The 15498-nt window shown below is 44.0% G+C and overlaps 2 protein-coding genes across 2 annotated transcripts in view; both read left to right on the top strand.

Moving 5' to 3' along the window:
- Positions 1 to 6844, top strand: part of KIF15 (kinesin family member 15) — a 36298-nt gene extending 29454 nt beyond the window's left edge. Inside the window, exons 30-35 of the mRNA XM_059818497.1 lie at positions 150 to 256; positions 2910 to 2982; positions 3580 to 3617; positions 5292 to 5457; positions 5883 to 6014; positions 6319 to 6844. Coding sequence (XP_059674480.1) covers positions 150 to 256; positions 2910 to 2982; positions 3580 to 3617; positions 5292 to 5457; positions 5883 to 6014; positions 6319 to 6402 — 600 coding nt within the window. The 3' untranslated portion in view covers positions 6403 to 6844. The remainder of the gene's footprint in view (positions 1 to 149; positions 257 to 2909; positions 2983 to 3579; positions 3618 to 5291; positions 5458 to 5882; positions 6015 to 6318) is intronic.
- A 1241-nt stretch (positions 6845 to 8085) lies between these two features.
- On the top strand, positions 8086 to 14562 carry TMEM42 (transmembrane protein 42). The gene is made up of 3 exons (XM_059819079.1): positions 8086 to 8196; positions 13014 to 13160; positions 14004 to 14562. The coding sequence occupies exons 1-3, from the start codon at positions 8086 to 8088 to the stop codon at positions 14145 to 14147; spliced, it is 402 nt and encodes a 133-aa protein (XP_059675062.1). The 3' UTR covers positions 14148 to 14562.
- The last annotated feature ends 936 nt before the right edge of the window (positions 14563 to 15498 follow it).

Raw genomic sequence — 15498 nt, 5'->3', positions numbered from 1 at the left:
TGGATGATGCAGATCTTTGCCAGAGAACTGTGCCTGTTTTCTGATAAATAGTTTTGTCTCATTTTAGTCAAAAACATGCTCAACTGGAAATGAAAACAGGAATTGCAATTTGGTCTTCAAATAAAATGTTTCCAATTTCACTTGCTTAGGAGCAATTAAATGAGTTGGAGAACTTGCGTCAGGAAATGCAGATATTGGTGGAGAACAACAGGAATTTACAGAGCCTTGTAGAAGCTCAGAGACTAAGCAAGAACAGGTAAAGTAAAATAAACCAAGAAAAACCTGTCTTAACTTGAAGCAATTAAGTAAGATAAACTTAAAATTTGTATTTGAAATACAATCTTACATATTGTTTTTATAATTAGAGATTGACTCAGCCTTTTCTGTGAAAATTGTTTACTGGCTTGTAAATTTCATTGTCTTTAAATCACAAATTCTTAAATACAATGAAGTTTTATAATGGAAATGGAAATAGAATGTAAAATAATTACATGCGTAGTCATTTCTGTGTATTACATACTGCCATATCGCTTGCGCAGTTATGGATTCAGTAGATAGGAAATTAATTCAACACAAGTTTTACACAAGTCCAAATTAATTCAACACAAGTTTTAACATAGACATGGAACCAGTTCTCCATCTTGTGTTTTTGAGGGTAAGGAATGAACTTCCTCTGAAAAGATGGTACCTCAGATTGGAGATATCCTGAGGTTTGGTTCAAACTGTAATCTGTATAGCTTAGTTTTGGACAGAAAATACTTTGTTTCATGGCTTACCTTTTTTATTTTTTCTTTGTTTTCAGTTTTGTAAAGAATTAAGTAATCTGCTGGTTTACATCTTGTGAAAAGAAAACTTAACTGGCAGCAAATAATTCTGTTGATTTATTTAATGACAATTCATTATTAAGGGGCAATTTAGTAAATAGTAACTTAATGCTAGGTAAGAGCTTAATCTTTTTTTGTCTATTAAATGTATGAAAAAATATTTTCCAGAACTTTTACCTCTATTCAATTGAAGTATCAGTGTTGTCAGTTTTAAAACTAACTTTTTTGTAAGATAAATATTTAACATAACAGTATTAAATTTGCAAAGTTAAGTATTCCGATTAGAAGATGCCGTAATTGCAGGTGTCTGCAACTCCAATTTGTCCTTGTTTTATATGTATTATACAGTAATCTTCAATTATGAAGGGATTAATTTGTGGAAAACATTCTGTGCACAAGGTGGGACAGATCAGATGGGATATTGAATGATGATGTTGTCTCTAGGGCCTTCTGCTTCGTTTGCAACAGACATTTGAAAGTGTGTTGTGAATTGAAATGGGAATCACAGAAAAACAAGAAGTGGTTACCTTGCCAGGGAAAACTGGATTCTGTGGCTTTGTTTTTCACACAGTTTATGGACTAGGTTACTTAGACCTAATTCTCACAGAAAAGCATTACTTTTGTGTTCCTCATTTGCTGGATTCCTGACTTGGGACCTTGGGATATAATTTGGATAAGCATTAACAATTCCCAGCTGCTGTTAGTTGATAGGAGTTGTGGTCTGAACAGACCGAAGGCTAATAGTATATTGCATGCTCTCTGAAAAATCAGGTTTAGATGTCTCAGGTGGGGATATTCACAACAGACACATGCCTCATACATTATGGGAGCAGCTGATAGCAGCAGGTAGTAGTTACCCTTTGTGTGGCCCAGTGCTAGAGAGCAAGAGTATTTTATCATGTGTCATACATGACAAAGTAATGAGATGTAAGGATCTTGCACAGCATTGGAGGATGTTTCAGAATACAAGATGAGACTAAGTGCCTGCTCTGTTTTGGTGTTTAGTGTTAGGGCAGGAAAGAGCAAGCTGTAGAGAAAAGGTCAACCTTAACCTCTGTAATGCTAAGCTGGAGCAGGCTCAGTTCACTACTTTGGAGCTGGTACAGGCTGACCAGTACTAGAATTTGAAAGGCTCAAGCATAACCAATGATTCTAAACTTGGAGGTTTTAAAGTTCGTGTAAGTGTCCACTGAGAATAAGCAAACAAAGTGTGTTGCAGTTTTGTCCAACCGTTTATAAGCTGAGTGAATTTAGGTGGATTTTGGAAGTGGGTGGTACCATAATTTAAAAAGTAAAATAAATATTTTTTTATTTTAGTTCTCAGAAGTTGTTAGACTTTTTAAGCTGGCATTTAATTAACATGAACCCAAAAAACCCACCCATACATACACACACTTACTCTCAGACTGAGGCTGTTTATACTAGATAGGAAAAATAATCACCCTAGCTAGGTATGTTGACAAAGTTTTTAAGTTCTTGAAAATAGCTATTTCTTATTATAATTGCATCAAATTACAATAACTGTTAATCAATTAAGTTCTTCCCTTATGGCACGCTACAAGAATGAAGTGGTCCCGACGGTGTGTTGCTCTGGGAGTTATTTTAATTTTATGGTGTTTCCTTACTTCCATCCAATGTCATGTTTATTAAAAACTAACAAAATAAAAGGTTTCCAAGTCTTCTGAATACAAAAGTCTTTTACCTTCTTAACTTTGAAAGACCACTGAGCAACGATCTTGTAGGAAGGAGTTGCTTTCTGCAGTCTATATGCACATGAACATCATGAACTAATAAAACATTTACTTCAATCCTGAAGCTGTCTAACATACAGTTGCATAGTTATTAAGTTTTTAATTGTTTTCATTAAAACATTCGTTTCTCTATACTCTAACAAAGAAACATGTGATGTTCTTGGAATATAAAAGTTTAAACCCTTCCAGAGTTGTTCATGATGTTCAGTATTCTGAGTATGAACATGCATCAAGACAGCTATACACATTCACTGGTTTAATCTGGATAAGATGTTGTTTTTACAACTGGTTTCCTCTGTTTGTGAGAAACTTTCCTCATTCTTGGATTTCCTAGTGATCAGAAACATCCTGACGTTCAGTACCTCAAAGAGAAAGAGGAGGAGATTGCTGAAGAACGACTCGCCAAGGTATATATTACCCTTCTCATGTCAGCTGCTGTTTCCCTGCTGTGAAGTATTAACGTGTTGGCTTTTATTTCATAGCAGTGAATCGAACACTGATTTCTAGTGAATTCTAACAGACACAGAGCCTGATACTTAACTCTTCAGGTTTCTATCTTGGTCTAACACCAATGAACTGGGTGTCAGATTGCACAATAAGCAAAAACAGATTCAGATCACTAAATCTGACTCATCTCCACAGAGTTGAAAAGTGAAAGTTGTGTCACTTGCTAATGTCAAGGCTCTGCCAAAGGGAAGTTAATGTCCCAGCAGAGGTTGCTATGGATCTCCCAGACAGAAGAACCCCCTGTTAGAGCTCTGCTGTGTGTGAATGGGCAGAGGTATTGCTGTGGGTCATTTGTGCTGGCATGAAATTGGAAATACGTGCATATACCAAAGAGATGAACTTATAGTGAATATTGGAGATGTGAGTTACTGGGCAGTAGGATGATTTTGGTAGGATCTGGAATGAGATATGTAGCATCAGTTAAGTGACAAATAATTTTTTATATATATATGTATATTAAACATCAAGAATGTAACTAATATTTTTGAACATTACAGAATAAAGCAATGGAGGAGATGCTGAAAATGAAAGCAGAGTAAGTTTAAATATTGTTTGTTGAACTGAAGACTTGTATTAAACTCATTAATACCAGAAAGGTATTATTTAAGCAATAGAAGTCCAAGATGTGGAACTATAAAAGATGTAGTTTGGAAATGTTGTTTACACTTCTGCAAGATACATTGAGTTCTTACTCTTTCCCATCAGTAGGTGGTAGTAGCACCTATTACTACATTTTCTAAAAGGGTGACATTATATCAAGAAAATACTCTGAAATAGGTGGAACTATAGAAAAACTTAAATTGGAAGGGATGTTTTGAATTGTTTAAAATTTTCTATAGGGTTTTGAATTCTTTTATATGCAGTGAATTCTAAGCACATTCCTTTTCAAATGAAATTGAAATACCGTTTGTTTCTTTATTAATATCATAAATATTTTATTATTTTAAACTTAATCTCATTCTTTGCTCTTTTATGCTATTTATTTTTTGCGCTTCAGCTTGAATAATGAAAGTTGTTTATTATTAGAGGATTCCTAGATTGTGTTTGCACTATTGTGTAAATAGTCCTAGCAACTCAAGTGTTTCGCACCTTGGATGGGTAGTAGTCAAGAAATAAAATACCAAATTAGTAGATAAAAATTAGTTTGAAAATGTTGCCTGTTACTCTTTTCCTAATCTGTATTGCTTCAGGATTCATAGTGGCTGAATCTCCTAATATTTGAGTTATTTACATTTAATGGAATGCTTTCTATGTAAGTAACTTAGAAGGATGAAGGTAATTTTTATGAACATGGTCATTTCAAAAGTAATTCATACTAAATTTTCCAGAAGCCCTAGTCTTAATTAGGGGTTCTTTTGCTATTCAATGCATTGAGTTTTCATACCTATCTGGTCTTTGAAATAGGCTTTATAGCAGTGTTACAGTCTCATACAAACAAATAATGTACAAAGAGGAAAAAGATTCTTTTGTCATCAAGAAAATGTCTTGAAATATGCAGCAAGTGAATACTGTTTTCATACAGTAGGTCTTAAACAACAGGCTTCAGTGAATCAAAACTGATGACAAAAATATTTTAATTTATGCAATATTTGGATAGACATGCAAAATTACTAATGTTCATATAATCAGTAGACAGGCTACTAAGTCTGATGGCATGGTTTAATATTCTGTGAGCCTGACAAAATTAAAACATTTTCAGCAGACAAGACGTCTATCCAAAGTGGTGGTCCTTCTGTTACCAAGCCAAACAAGCTCAGACCATCTCTGAGTTGTTCAGAGATGTTTCTGAGTAACAAGGCTATTGGGGAAAAAGCCATATACAAACAAGCAATTTAGGGCAAACCTGAAGAGCAGCGGAGTTCATCTGGCAAATTTACATGCCTTAGATGAATTCTTAGCGTTCTTGTAGGTAAAGCTTCTGTTTTGTTTAATGAGTGGACTTGTATGGAAACAGCATACTTCCCAAAAAGAAGAGCAACTCCAAAACACCGACTAGTTAGGAGATTGTATCAAACTCAAGCGCTGTGAAGCAGAATGTATTTTTTTTTTTTTTTTACTTCTGTTAGCACTGAGTTCTAGGGAAAATAAATTGTCCTAGAAGGGTATTTTTAGAAGAGGCTGCCTACATGTCCAAGGATGACTTTACTAATTCAGTTGTATGCCATTTTTGTTGTTTTTTTAATATTATATGATGCTTTTATATTGGCAGATTAGAAGAGACCAAAAATACCCTCAAAATCAAAGAGAATACCTGTCTTGAAATGACTCTGGAGATGGAACGAACAAGAGCTTTGGAGCTGAAAGCATTTCATGAAAAAGAAGAAATTAGATCAAAACTGGAGGAAACATATGAAGAGAGAGACAGAATTGGAAAGGTTCTATGTGTATAATTTTTTTGTTATCTTTACAGTAGAATCTTATTCAGCAGAGAGAGAGCTGTTGCTAATTGGACAATACTCTGAATTAACTAGTGATCTAAGACTGCCTCTGAAAATGTTTTGTCTTGCAGTTGAGTTATATTTGTAATGCTGTTTCCTGCACTAGTGGAACTCTGGGTACGGAAATCACTGTTGCAATTTGTAATACAAATTAAATGGTGCTTTTGCCCTTTAGAGGGATCTAATGTGGTACCTAAGGAGACGTAAGACAAATGGGTATTTCCTGAATGAACCAACTCTTGCATCATATGTTACTGCAACCTTAAATGTTAACATGTTAGTAGTTCTAAGGAGGCTACTTCTTCTGAAAAGAGAAGGAGGGGCTACAGTTAAGAGGTACACAATGTATTTATTAATTACAGGAAATGGACTTGCTGAGGAAGCAAGTTGATTCTCTTGCTGAGGAGAATGGGAAATTACTTGGTCATCAAAACCTAAACCAGAAGATTCAGTATCTTGTGAAACTGAAGAAAGATTACACTAAACTTACTGAGGTAAGTTGCAAAGTAGAATACAGAGGAAGTAATGGCCTGACATAGAAGAGAGCTAAGCTTTGAGAATGAAAACTAAAATTCTTGCTCTTCTGTTGGAAAGTAATAGATACCTCTGACTTTATACAGTTGTGTAGGTCATGGCTGGTCTGTCTCCTCACAGGCTCCAGACAAGAATCACCCCATTTTATTTCCTCAAGTACATAGTGTATAAAACACTTGAACAAGTGTAGTTACCACTTCTTTAGAAATATGAAAGAAGTGAGTATAATTTCCTTAATACACCCATGTTTTTTCTGTTTTACAGGAGACTGAAAAACTACGAGTTGAAAATGCTTTTTTGAAAGAATCAAAAAAATGTGACACATGTAGACATTATGATCAGCTATAACGACACAGATAAAACTGCAGAGCCGTATTTTTAAAATGTACAGAATAAGAAAAAGCCAGTTGTCAGACTTGACTTTTGCTGTTGTCCCAGAATAAACAAGTAGTTCAGTTCCTGGATTTTTTGCTGGTGATAACTTTTAGTGAAGAATGTTATTCCAGCTAAGTGGGCAGCTTTCAATGACATATTAACACCTTCCTATAATTTTTCAAAACTGATTTTTGTGTAGGTGCTGGAAGATACTTCCCTGAAGCTTTTGCACCTTGTTAAGGAAAAGCTTTCTCACTGGGAACACACCTGGATTTTTGTTGCCTTTTGTGCTTTTATTTAGGTTCCTACCTCTTCTGAAATGCTGTTTTCCAGCAGAGCCAAATTTTATAAAGCACAATTTCTTTGTGATTTTATTTTTTTTTTAGCTAAACATAGGGTGTTTTTACTGGGTTAAAATTAATTTGTCAAATTTATTAACTATTAATACTTAGGGGTTGATTAAAAATAGTTTTCATATTGAAGTTTGTTCAATAAAGCACAAATGTGAATTTAGTAATAGACTTGTAAATAGTACTATAAATATCTTTTAGCTTTGTATTCTTTTCTTTCTCTATTTGAAATTAAAATGCTTTTTAAACATTTTTCTCCGGTATGAACTTACAGCAGACTTCTCTATTAGCATTTTAGGAAATTCTTTTGAAGTATTTTGCAACCATTGCCTTATCAAAGGGAAGTTAGAAATGTTACGACACAAGATCTGAAAACACACAGAAAATTTTAGGAGTATAGCATAAGTTCATTTAATCGCATTTAATATGTGTTGCAAATAACTGAAATTTTTATTAGTGGAACACAATACATTGATTTATATACCAGTATTGAACAATTGTGTGTTTAGCCTTTTTTTTAACTGTCAGTAATACCATCATTCTATTTTTGGCTACTTCGTACAATACTACTTTTGCCCACAAGCAATGGGGCAAAAGTGAATGAAGAGATGATGTGTGTCAGGTGAAGGGCAGGCAGGACACCTCCTGAGTTTCTTCACTAGTTGGCTGAGGGGAAGAAAAATTTCCCCCAGCTTATCTAGGAATTTTAAAGTTGCCTAATCCTGCAGATTTGTTTCCACTTCACAGTGAGGGGGAGTATAGAAGTGAAAAAACTGGCCTTAAATTGGGGAGGGTTGTTTTTTTTTTCTGTATGCAAATAATAATAGAGCTCAGAAGTCACTAATGGATTGCTAGCACTCTGGAGGTGTTTGTCTTGGAGCAGAAAGCTGTTGTCGCCTGTGGGCTTTATTTGTTACTGCCATGTTCTGGGGTTACAAATGTTCCTCAGAGGACCTGTCTGTGGTGTGTGACTGTTTCTGGACTGTGTGCATGCGGGCAGGGTGTTCTGCCCCTCCGGCTGCACGCGGCTTACTCCTCAGCCTTTCTCCGTCTCGTATGTCTGCAGTAGGACTTGCGCTGTTCTCATACGCCATCCTTCATTTTTTTAAATAAAGCCTTTGTATATAAAAGAGCGTTGCCCACGTGCGTTTTCCTTCCCCCCGCTTCCCCCTCCAGCCACGCCGCCCCACCCCGGCCGCTCCCCCGCCCAGCAGCCCCCCCCTCCCGCGGGCAGGGGCGGTGCTGCGGCGGGGCGCGCCCCGGAAGGCGGCTGCGGCGGCGGGCTCGGAGGGGCGGCCGGCCCGGCATGCGGGCGGGCGGCGGGGCGGCCGCGGCGGCCGCAGGGCTGCTGGGGGCGGCGGCGGCCGCGGCGGCGAAGCTGGCGCTGGGGCCGGGCGGGGAGGCGGCCGGCGGCTGGGTAAGGAGGGAGGAACTCGGTGCAGGGAAGCGACTTCCCCGAGTTAGCGGTCAGCGCGCGTTCTGCGTGTGGCCTCCCCCGGCAGGCGCGTATTCAGCCGGGCTGCTTAGTGCGTCTGTCGCGGGGAGGAGGCACGCCGGTTCTTCCTGGTGCTCGTCCGGGGGTGCCCCGCGCTTGCCTCCGGAGGGGTTTGCTGGGCAGCCGGGGCGGTGTCGGGGACCGAGCGTGACTCACCTGGAGAGAGCCCGGCCCGGTAGCTGCCGAGGGCTGGCTAATGCATGGCGGCAGTGTCGGTAGGCAGCGAGCAGGCTGAAGCAGCTCTGCGGGTGCCTGCGAGAGAAGCAGCCAAGCGTGGTATGGGAGTGCCTGACACCAAACCCGACTCTGAAAGCCCGTTTGCAGTGGTTTTACATCAGTTCTACTTTAAAAGCAGGATGTTGGTACACTTGAGTATCAAACACTTGTTCTCAGCCCTCTGCCTTGCTAATAGTGTTGCCCTTCTCCCTCCCGTGTTCTATTTCTGTTCACTCGTGACAAGGGCGGGGAGGTGGAGCAGTTGATTTCCATTGTGCCGCTCAGCCCGTGTGCTCATCTGGTGAGCTCTCCCTGAGTGTTCCTAAGGGATGATCTTTATCTCGGTTTTGTTTCTCAGACCTCCTTGTCCTTAAGGTGAGGTGGGACGGCCTTTCGCCTCCAGCGTACAGTGTCCGTACCTACAGAGGCGAACTCTCGCGCAGGCAAGTGCGAACGGGGAGATGCTGAGGGAGACGGCGTACGCCTATCATAAAAACACACTGGAGAGACCCCTTTAGGCATGGAGTAGGGGTTGTTACTCGTATGGCAAATGTACATTTGGACTTGAAATCCAAAGGAGAACCCACAAAAGAAACTAGATCTGAAAAAACCCCAGCCTTGCATCGGGACAAAAGAAAATCAGCTTGTGTGATTATTAAGCACAGTTAAAAAAGGCAAAGCTCTGTACTCACCAATCCTCTTGATCCTTTCCAGTATATCAGAAAGGATGGCAGGAAAGAGAATAAAAAATTTTAAATCTTGATACTGTTCCTCATCCCCCCAAAAAAAGATTGTGCTCTGCACTGACAGCAAAGCAGAGCGTCGAACTGCTGAAAATATTGACAGCATCTTTTCTAACTATTTTTCTCCTTTGAAATTTACAGAAATATTGCCCATTTGTTGGAGGGGTTTTTTAAAGTGCTATGACAGTGTCGCGTCGTTGAGGTGGAGTGTTGCCAGCAGGTCAAGGGAGGTGATCCTTCCCCTCTACTCAGCACTGGTGAGGCCACACCTGGAGTACTGGGTCCAGTTATGGGCTCCCCAGTACAAAAAAGAGGTGGAGCTACGGGAGAGAGTCCAGCAAAGGGCCACGAAGACGATGAAGGGACCAGACCATCTCTCCTATGAAGAGAGGCTGAGAGCTGGGACTGTTCAGCCCGGAGAAGAGAAGGCTCAGGGGGGATCTCATCAGTGTATGCAAATACCTGAAGGGAGGGCACACAGAGGACGGAGCCAGGCTCTTCCCAGTGGTTCCCAGTGGCAGGACCTCTGGTGATGGGCGCAAACTGGCACACAGGAGGTTCACCCTGAACATCAGGAAACACTTTTTCACTGTGGGGGTGGCTGAGCACTGGCACAGGTTGCCCAGTGAGGTGGTGGAGTCTCCATCCTTGGAGATACTCAGAAACCATCTAGACACGGTCCTGGGCAAGCTGCAGTAGGAGCAGGGGGATTGGACCAGGTGATCTCCAAAGGTCCCTTCCAGCCTCAGCCATGCTGTGATTATGTGATTGTGTTTCTTTTTTCAGGACAAATTGGTTCCTTCAGTTACTTCTTTCAGGTCCATTCTAGGTGATAGTTATGAACTCAATTAATCAGTTTAGCTGTAAAACTAACTGAGTTCTAAGTAAATGCCATAGTCTTCCTAGTAGCTTAAATTGTGGAGGACCGTAGACACTTGAGTGTTTCAGAGGGCTTGCTGTTTGAATCCTGCATGCTTGCTACAAAGGCATTTCTGCAGAGCAGCCACAAGGTGACAGAAATTCAAGGAGTTTCGTGTTTGAGGAAGAACTACAGAAATCTGTAAATAAGTCTTAAGAGAGCAGCCATCACTTGTGCAGCGTGTAAAGCAGCAGTAAATGTTAGAATTGTATTGACGCTTCTAAGAGGTTATGACGTAGGGTAGCAGGATACTCGATGGTAGCACAAAGATGGATTTCCTGGCCAGAAGGATGTGTTGTGATGGCCCAGCCTGAGAGCGGCCTGACCAGGAGGGGTCATTTCACTTGAAGAAAAGTTTTCCTTTACTTTCCCCTCTCCCCTGCCAAACTTCATCTAAAATTACTTCTGCCACTTCAGGAGTGATTCTGGATTATCTGAAATGTACACTGAAATTAATCTCCCCTTAGAAAAGTAATCAGAACAGTAATTCTTGACTCACTGGGCTGGCTCAGCTGAGCCCTTGACAGGGGAGGAATTTATACCTCCCTCCTTCCTTGTGGGGAACACCTGGGGATGTTCCTATCTCTCTGCCTGTGTGCCATTGAAATGACCACTCCTCTGCCCATGATGCAGAGGGACTCGACATCTCTCTGGAAAACCTTCCTGGTGGGCATATGCCACCTCCCGAGCACACTGCAGCTGATTTCCCTGGCTCTGCAATACAAGAAGATCAGAAGAAGAGCCCATGGGTTCAGGGTCACTTTTGAAGACAGCATAGCTGCTGTGATGGTGGGAACCAGCTTTGCTCCACCGCTGATAGACTCACAGACTAATTCAAGTCAGGCAGGACCTCCGGGAGGTCTCTAGTCCAACCCCTGCTCTGCAGCAGGTTGCTCATGACCTTCTCCAGTCAAGTTTTTAGTATCGCCAAGGTTGGAGAGACCCTGACCTCTGTTCCAGTGTTTGATCACCTTTGTTTTGCCTTGTATCAGATCAACACTTCACTTGTTCTAATCTTTATTTGCTGCCTCTTGTCATATCCCAAGGCACCTTGGAGAAGATCCTGGACTCCATCCTCTCTACACCCTCCGGCAGGTGGCTAAAGACAGTAACAAGATCTCCTTTGTTTAAGGCCCTTTTTCCCAGCAGAGTACCTCAGTAGGCTCTGTCTGATCGGGAATTATACTGAATTTAGCTGAAACACAGAGAATTGTTCTCCCCTCTCATCTCTTTACTCCCAAGTCTGCCAGCCCACTAGCCAACCCACTGGAGGTGTATGTAGATGTACACAGCTGCCCTGAGCAAGGTAAAACCGTCTGGTCACACAGGCAGAGGGTGAAGCTGGGAGGCAAACCTCATCCCACAGTGAGCCGTAACATGGCAGCAGGTTTCTTCTGTAGAAGGCCAGTGGCAGCTGGGCATGGTTGTCCCTCTTATCCCTCTCTGCAGAGTTTTCTATGGCAGTGGTGGGAAAGCGAAGTGCTTCACTGGTGGTAATTGTTTTGGATCATTTACCATTGCCCTGATAAAGTTGGAGACTTTTGCCACAAGTGGGACAAAACGAGGCTGAATACCTGAACCGTCCCTCTCTGGGATGGGGTTAGCCTCGGAGAGCTTGTGCCAGCCAACGACCAGGGATTTGCTTTACGGCCCTTCCCTTTTAGCTTTGCACTTGCTACATAACTTGCTTCAGAAATCCCCGTGGCCTCCCCTAGCTTGCAGTTAGTAATTTCTTCTGAGTGGGAGCAGAGCGCGGTTGGGACCCCCATTGATTTGGACGACTGGGGGGGGGCTGCAGTGCAGCCGCTCCCGCGGGGCGGGTGCCACCTCTCAACCGTGTTTGTTGGTGGCTTCATACCTGTATTTCTGTCTGCTTCGAGATGGAGCCCACCACGGACTGAGAGAGGTGATGGCCCCTGAAGGCATGATCACTATGGGCTTAGACAAAGCCTTGTCCTTGTGTGCTCCCTGAGCGTTTGTGAGAGTCGTTCTGCCTGTGGTTTCCTCCCTTGGTGTCTTCGTGTCAAGTACAGGACACCCAGGGGCTAGGGAGATGGCTGCAGCAGCTAAAATATGGTTGTGGGGGAAGACTGTGAATGGTGAAGGCTTTTTAGGCAAAACTCTGCCCTTTTTTCAGGCTGAGGCTGTTACATGTCTTGTCCGGTTGTCTGAGGAGGGAGATCTTTCTTGAGAACCTAGCTGGCCTTGAAGGCCCTTGAATTCAGAGGTGGCTTTGTTGCCACTAAATGCTGGAGCAGAGAGCTCTCAGTAAACCTGCTTTCCAGCGAGTGTGCAAAACAAGGCACAAAGCCCCTCAGCTCACTCTTTCCTCCGAGAGGACCCTGCTCTGCCCTCACTGCAGCACTAAGGCAGGCCAGGTCATGGGAGGTGGTGAGGACCAGGGGTTTGGGACCACGCTGGTCTCAGCCCAAATTCACAACTGACGGATCCTGGACCGCACGCAGCGCCAGCACGTACGGTTTTGGCGTTCCTCTCTGGCAGGGCTGAATTCTACCCTTTTCCATAAATCTAGTGATGAATGAAGGGCATTTCACTGGATTGCATGTGCACCATGTCAAGAGCTTGAGAGCTTTCTGGAGTTTGGCTTCTGGCATGGCAGCTGCTGTCCACTGTCCTGGCACTTCCCAGCTTGTGGTCTGAGTCTGGACTCACAGCAGGACGTGCCAGGGTCATGGTCCATCCAGGGCTGTTTCCTCACGTGTTTCCTTCTGCAATTTAACATATTAATCTTCATGTAATATCAGCCCACACTGTTAGGTTTTGCTCCAAAGTGCCTGTCAAATAGTGAGGGTGAATGAGCAGTCAGTGAAAATACATGGGGTTTCCCTTTCGTCCTACAGCTCCCTGTGCTGCTTCGCGTCGGCTGTGTTGGCTTGGTGTTGGCGTGCAATGCGGTGATGTGGACGGTCTTTGCAAAAGCCCTGCGACTCTCCTCCTCCTCGGCCGCTGCCTCTGTGACGATGACAGCCTCCAACTTCATCTCTTCGGTGGGTAGATCCCTCCCCTGGGCACTGAAGCCTGGAGGAGCACAGCAATACGGGAACGGTCACACTGGACGTGATGGTCGTAGCTCGCCTCCCAGTGTGACCGGCATCGCTGGCTGCGAAGGGAGAGTTACAGGCAGTTGTGAAATGATTGTATCGGGCCTCAGCTGCTCTGCCGGTTGTTCATGGCAGAGGCTGTAGGGTTTCTCTGTGTGGTGCAGGAGGAAGGGTGCTGCTGCCCCGTGCAGTGCCTTGCGGCAGCTGTACAGCTTACTGAACTTTTCTAATTGCCAGTGAGAGCCGGAGCTGGGAGCTTTGCTTTGCTTTGCTTTTCCTTTGCAACACCTCACCCGTGACAAGCCAAAGCCACCCTAGCTGGGTGTGAAGACACACTGCCTCTACTGACAGCAAGAGCATTTTTGACCTGCATGTTTTTCCTGCTTGCTTTTCTCAGCAGCTGTCTACCTTGTTTCTGTGCTCCAGCAGCTCGCAGCCAGCTCATGGTAGTGTCCAAAACTCAAGTCAGTGGGGCCCCTTTTTTTATCGACCGGAGTCATGCAGTCAACTGGACATTTGGCTCCCAAGAGGTGCTGGCAAAGCACATGCGTCTGCCAAAATCCCGTTTTGGGACTGCAATTTGGCTGTGCTTCCAGGCTGGATGGTAGCATAGGTCATCAGCGGCATTACCCGCAGCAGCCGTTTCTCTTGGTGGTCCCAGTAGGAGTTTCCTCAGGCAGGATTTTTCCAGGACCAGCTCTCCCAGCAGAAGTCCCTGCAGCTCTGGCAGCGCAGGAGGCTCTGGGGCGGCTTGGCCCAGCAAAGCTTTGTCTCTGTCTTTTCCTTCAGGCCATCCTGGGCAAGCTTCTCTTCGGGGAGACGTGGACACCGCTGTGGTGGGTCGGCCTCGCCGTGATGCTCTGCGGCCTCGTGCTGCTGCACACAGCTGCGCCCCGGCTGGCGCGGCTCCCAGCGGAGAAGAAGGAAGCGTGATGGCTGCCGGCGGGGGCACGGAACCTTGCCATCCCTCGCGCCTCGCCGGGCTGCCTCCGGCCATGGACCTGCTAACTCGTGCTCGCCTGCTGATCTGCCAACTTGCAAAGTCACGCCAGTCGCATCTTTCCTGGCAGACCAGCGGTGGTGTGGTGGCAGTGACAGCCTCGGAGGGAGCTGGTCCGCTCTGAGTCAGTATTGTGGAAATCAGGGCCAGAGGCTTATCAGCCACTCCTCCTCTTCACACCCTTCGGCTGCGGAGCTTTCTCAGTTCAGGGAAGGCTGAAAGTAAACATGGTGGCTGTGGAAGGTGCCTGTGCAACAGTACTTTTCCATAAGAGGACCCGTCCCGAAATAGAACAGCAATCAGGAGTAGATGCTGAAGGCAACTGATACTTGTGCTCTGTTGTTCCTGACTTTCTTCTCTGCCTCTTGAAATAGCCCCATGCCTGCCCTAAGCTCCCGCTGCCTGTAAGGCTGTGGAGCCTCTCATTAATTCCTTCAGCTTCCCCTGTCAGTCACACACACCGTTTAACTTGTCATTTGTATCTGACGCCTGTAATTCCCACTTACCCATTCCTGACATGTTACTCACTGTACGATTGCTGTTCTTCCCTTTCAGCTCTTAACCAGGATGGGGTTTTGATCACCATTCCTGCTGTGTGTAGGTCAAACTGTCATTTTGGGAGAATACAACAGGCTGCAGGTGAACAGGCAGCCGCTTTCACTGAGAGTGTCCATGTTCAACACATCCCCATCCCCCTGCCTAAGTTGGCAATTGCTTTAACATTTGGTAAAATGGAATTTCTCAAAGAACATTTTTTTTACACCTCTGGATGATGCTGATCTCCATTCGTGCGATGTAATCAACCAGGTCACTGGTACCCACACGTGCTAAATTTTGGGTCAGTGATTACTCAGTGGTCAGGATGAGAGATACCTGTCGACACGGGTGCATGTGTCAGGAATCATCATTTCTAAGGTACTGACTTTTTTCCTATGCCCACACTTGTTTCACTTGGAAATTTTTTAGTTGCAATCCTAATTGAGAAATACAATGATGCCTGTAAATGTGTGTGTCATGCTGGTGATACCACGTGTTTGCTCTGGGCTTACCAGGTTGTCTCTGTCTTCTTGTAACCACGGGAAGTGAGTCAGGGCTGGGGCATGTGCAGCAAACCTAGGGACACATTTCTGCGAGCCTCCGTATCAGAACCTTGTCAGGTTTGTCATGACGGGCAGATCTGCGCCATGTCCAGCAGGGGCGTAAAAATAGACTTGCGGGTGGAAATGCCACTGGAGTTGGGTTCGTGCCTTTTCCTTCTTCATATCAGAAAGACGAAAAGTCACT

This window comes from Gavia stellata, chromosome 6, assembly GCF_030936135.1.
Source record: "Gavia stellata isolate bGavSte3 chromosome 6, bGavSte3.hap2, whole genome shotgun sequence".
NCBI lineage: Eukaryota > Metazoa > Chordata > Aves > Gaviiformes > Gaviidae > Gavia > Gavia stellata.
This window is presented reverse-complemented; position numbering and strand designations above follow the sequence as displayed.

Excerpts from the sequence above, each read along its gene's own strand:
- TMEM42 (XM_059819079.1), top strand. The coding sequence starts at position 8,086 with ATGCGGGCGGGCGGCGGGGCGGCCGCGGCGGCCGCAGGGCTGCTGGGG. Across the intron at positions 8,197-13,013 it reads GGGAGGCGGCCGGCGGCTGG|CTCCCTGTGCTGCTTCGCGT; the intron begins GTAAGGAGGGAG and ends TTCGTCCTACAG. Across the intron at positions 13,161-14,003 it reads CCTCCAACTTCATCTCTTCG|GCCATCCTGGGCAAGCTTCT; the intron begins GTGGGTAGATCC and ends CTTTTCCTTCAG.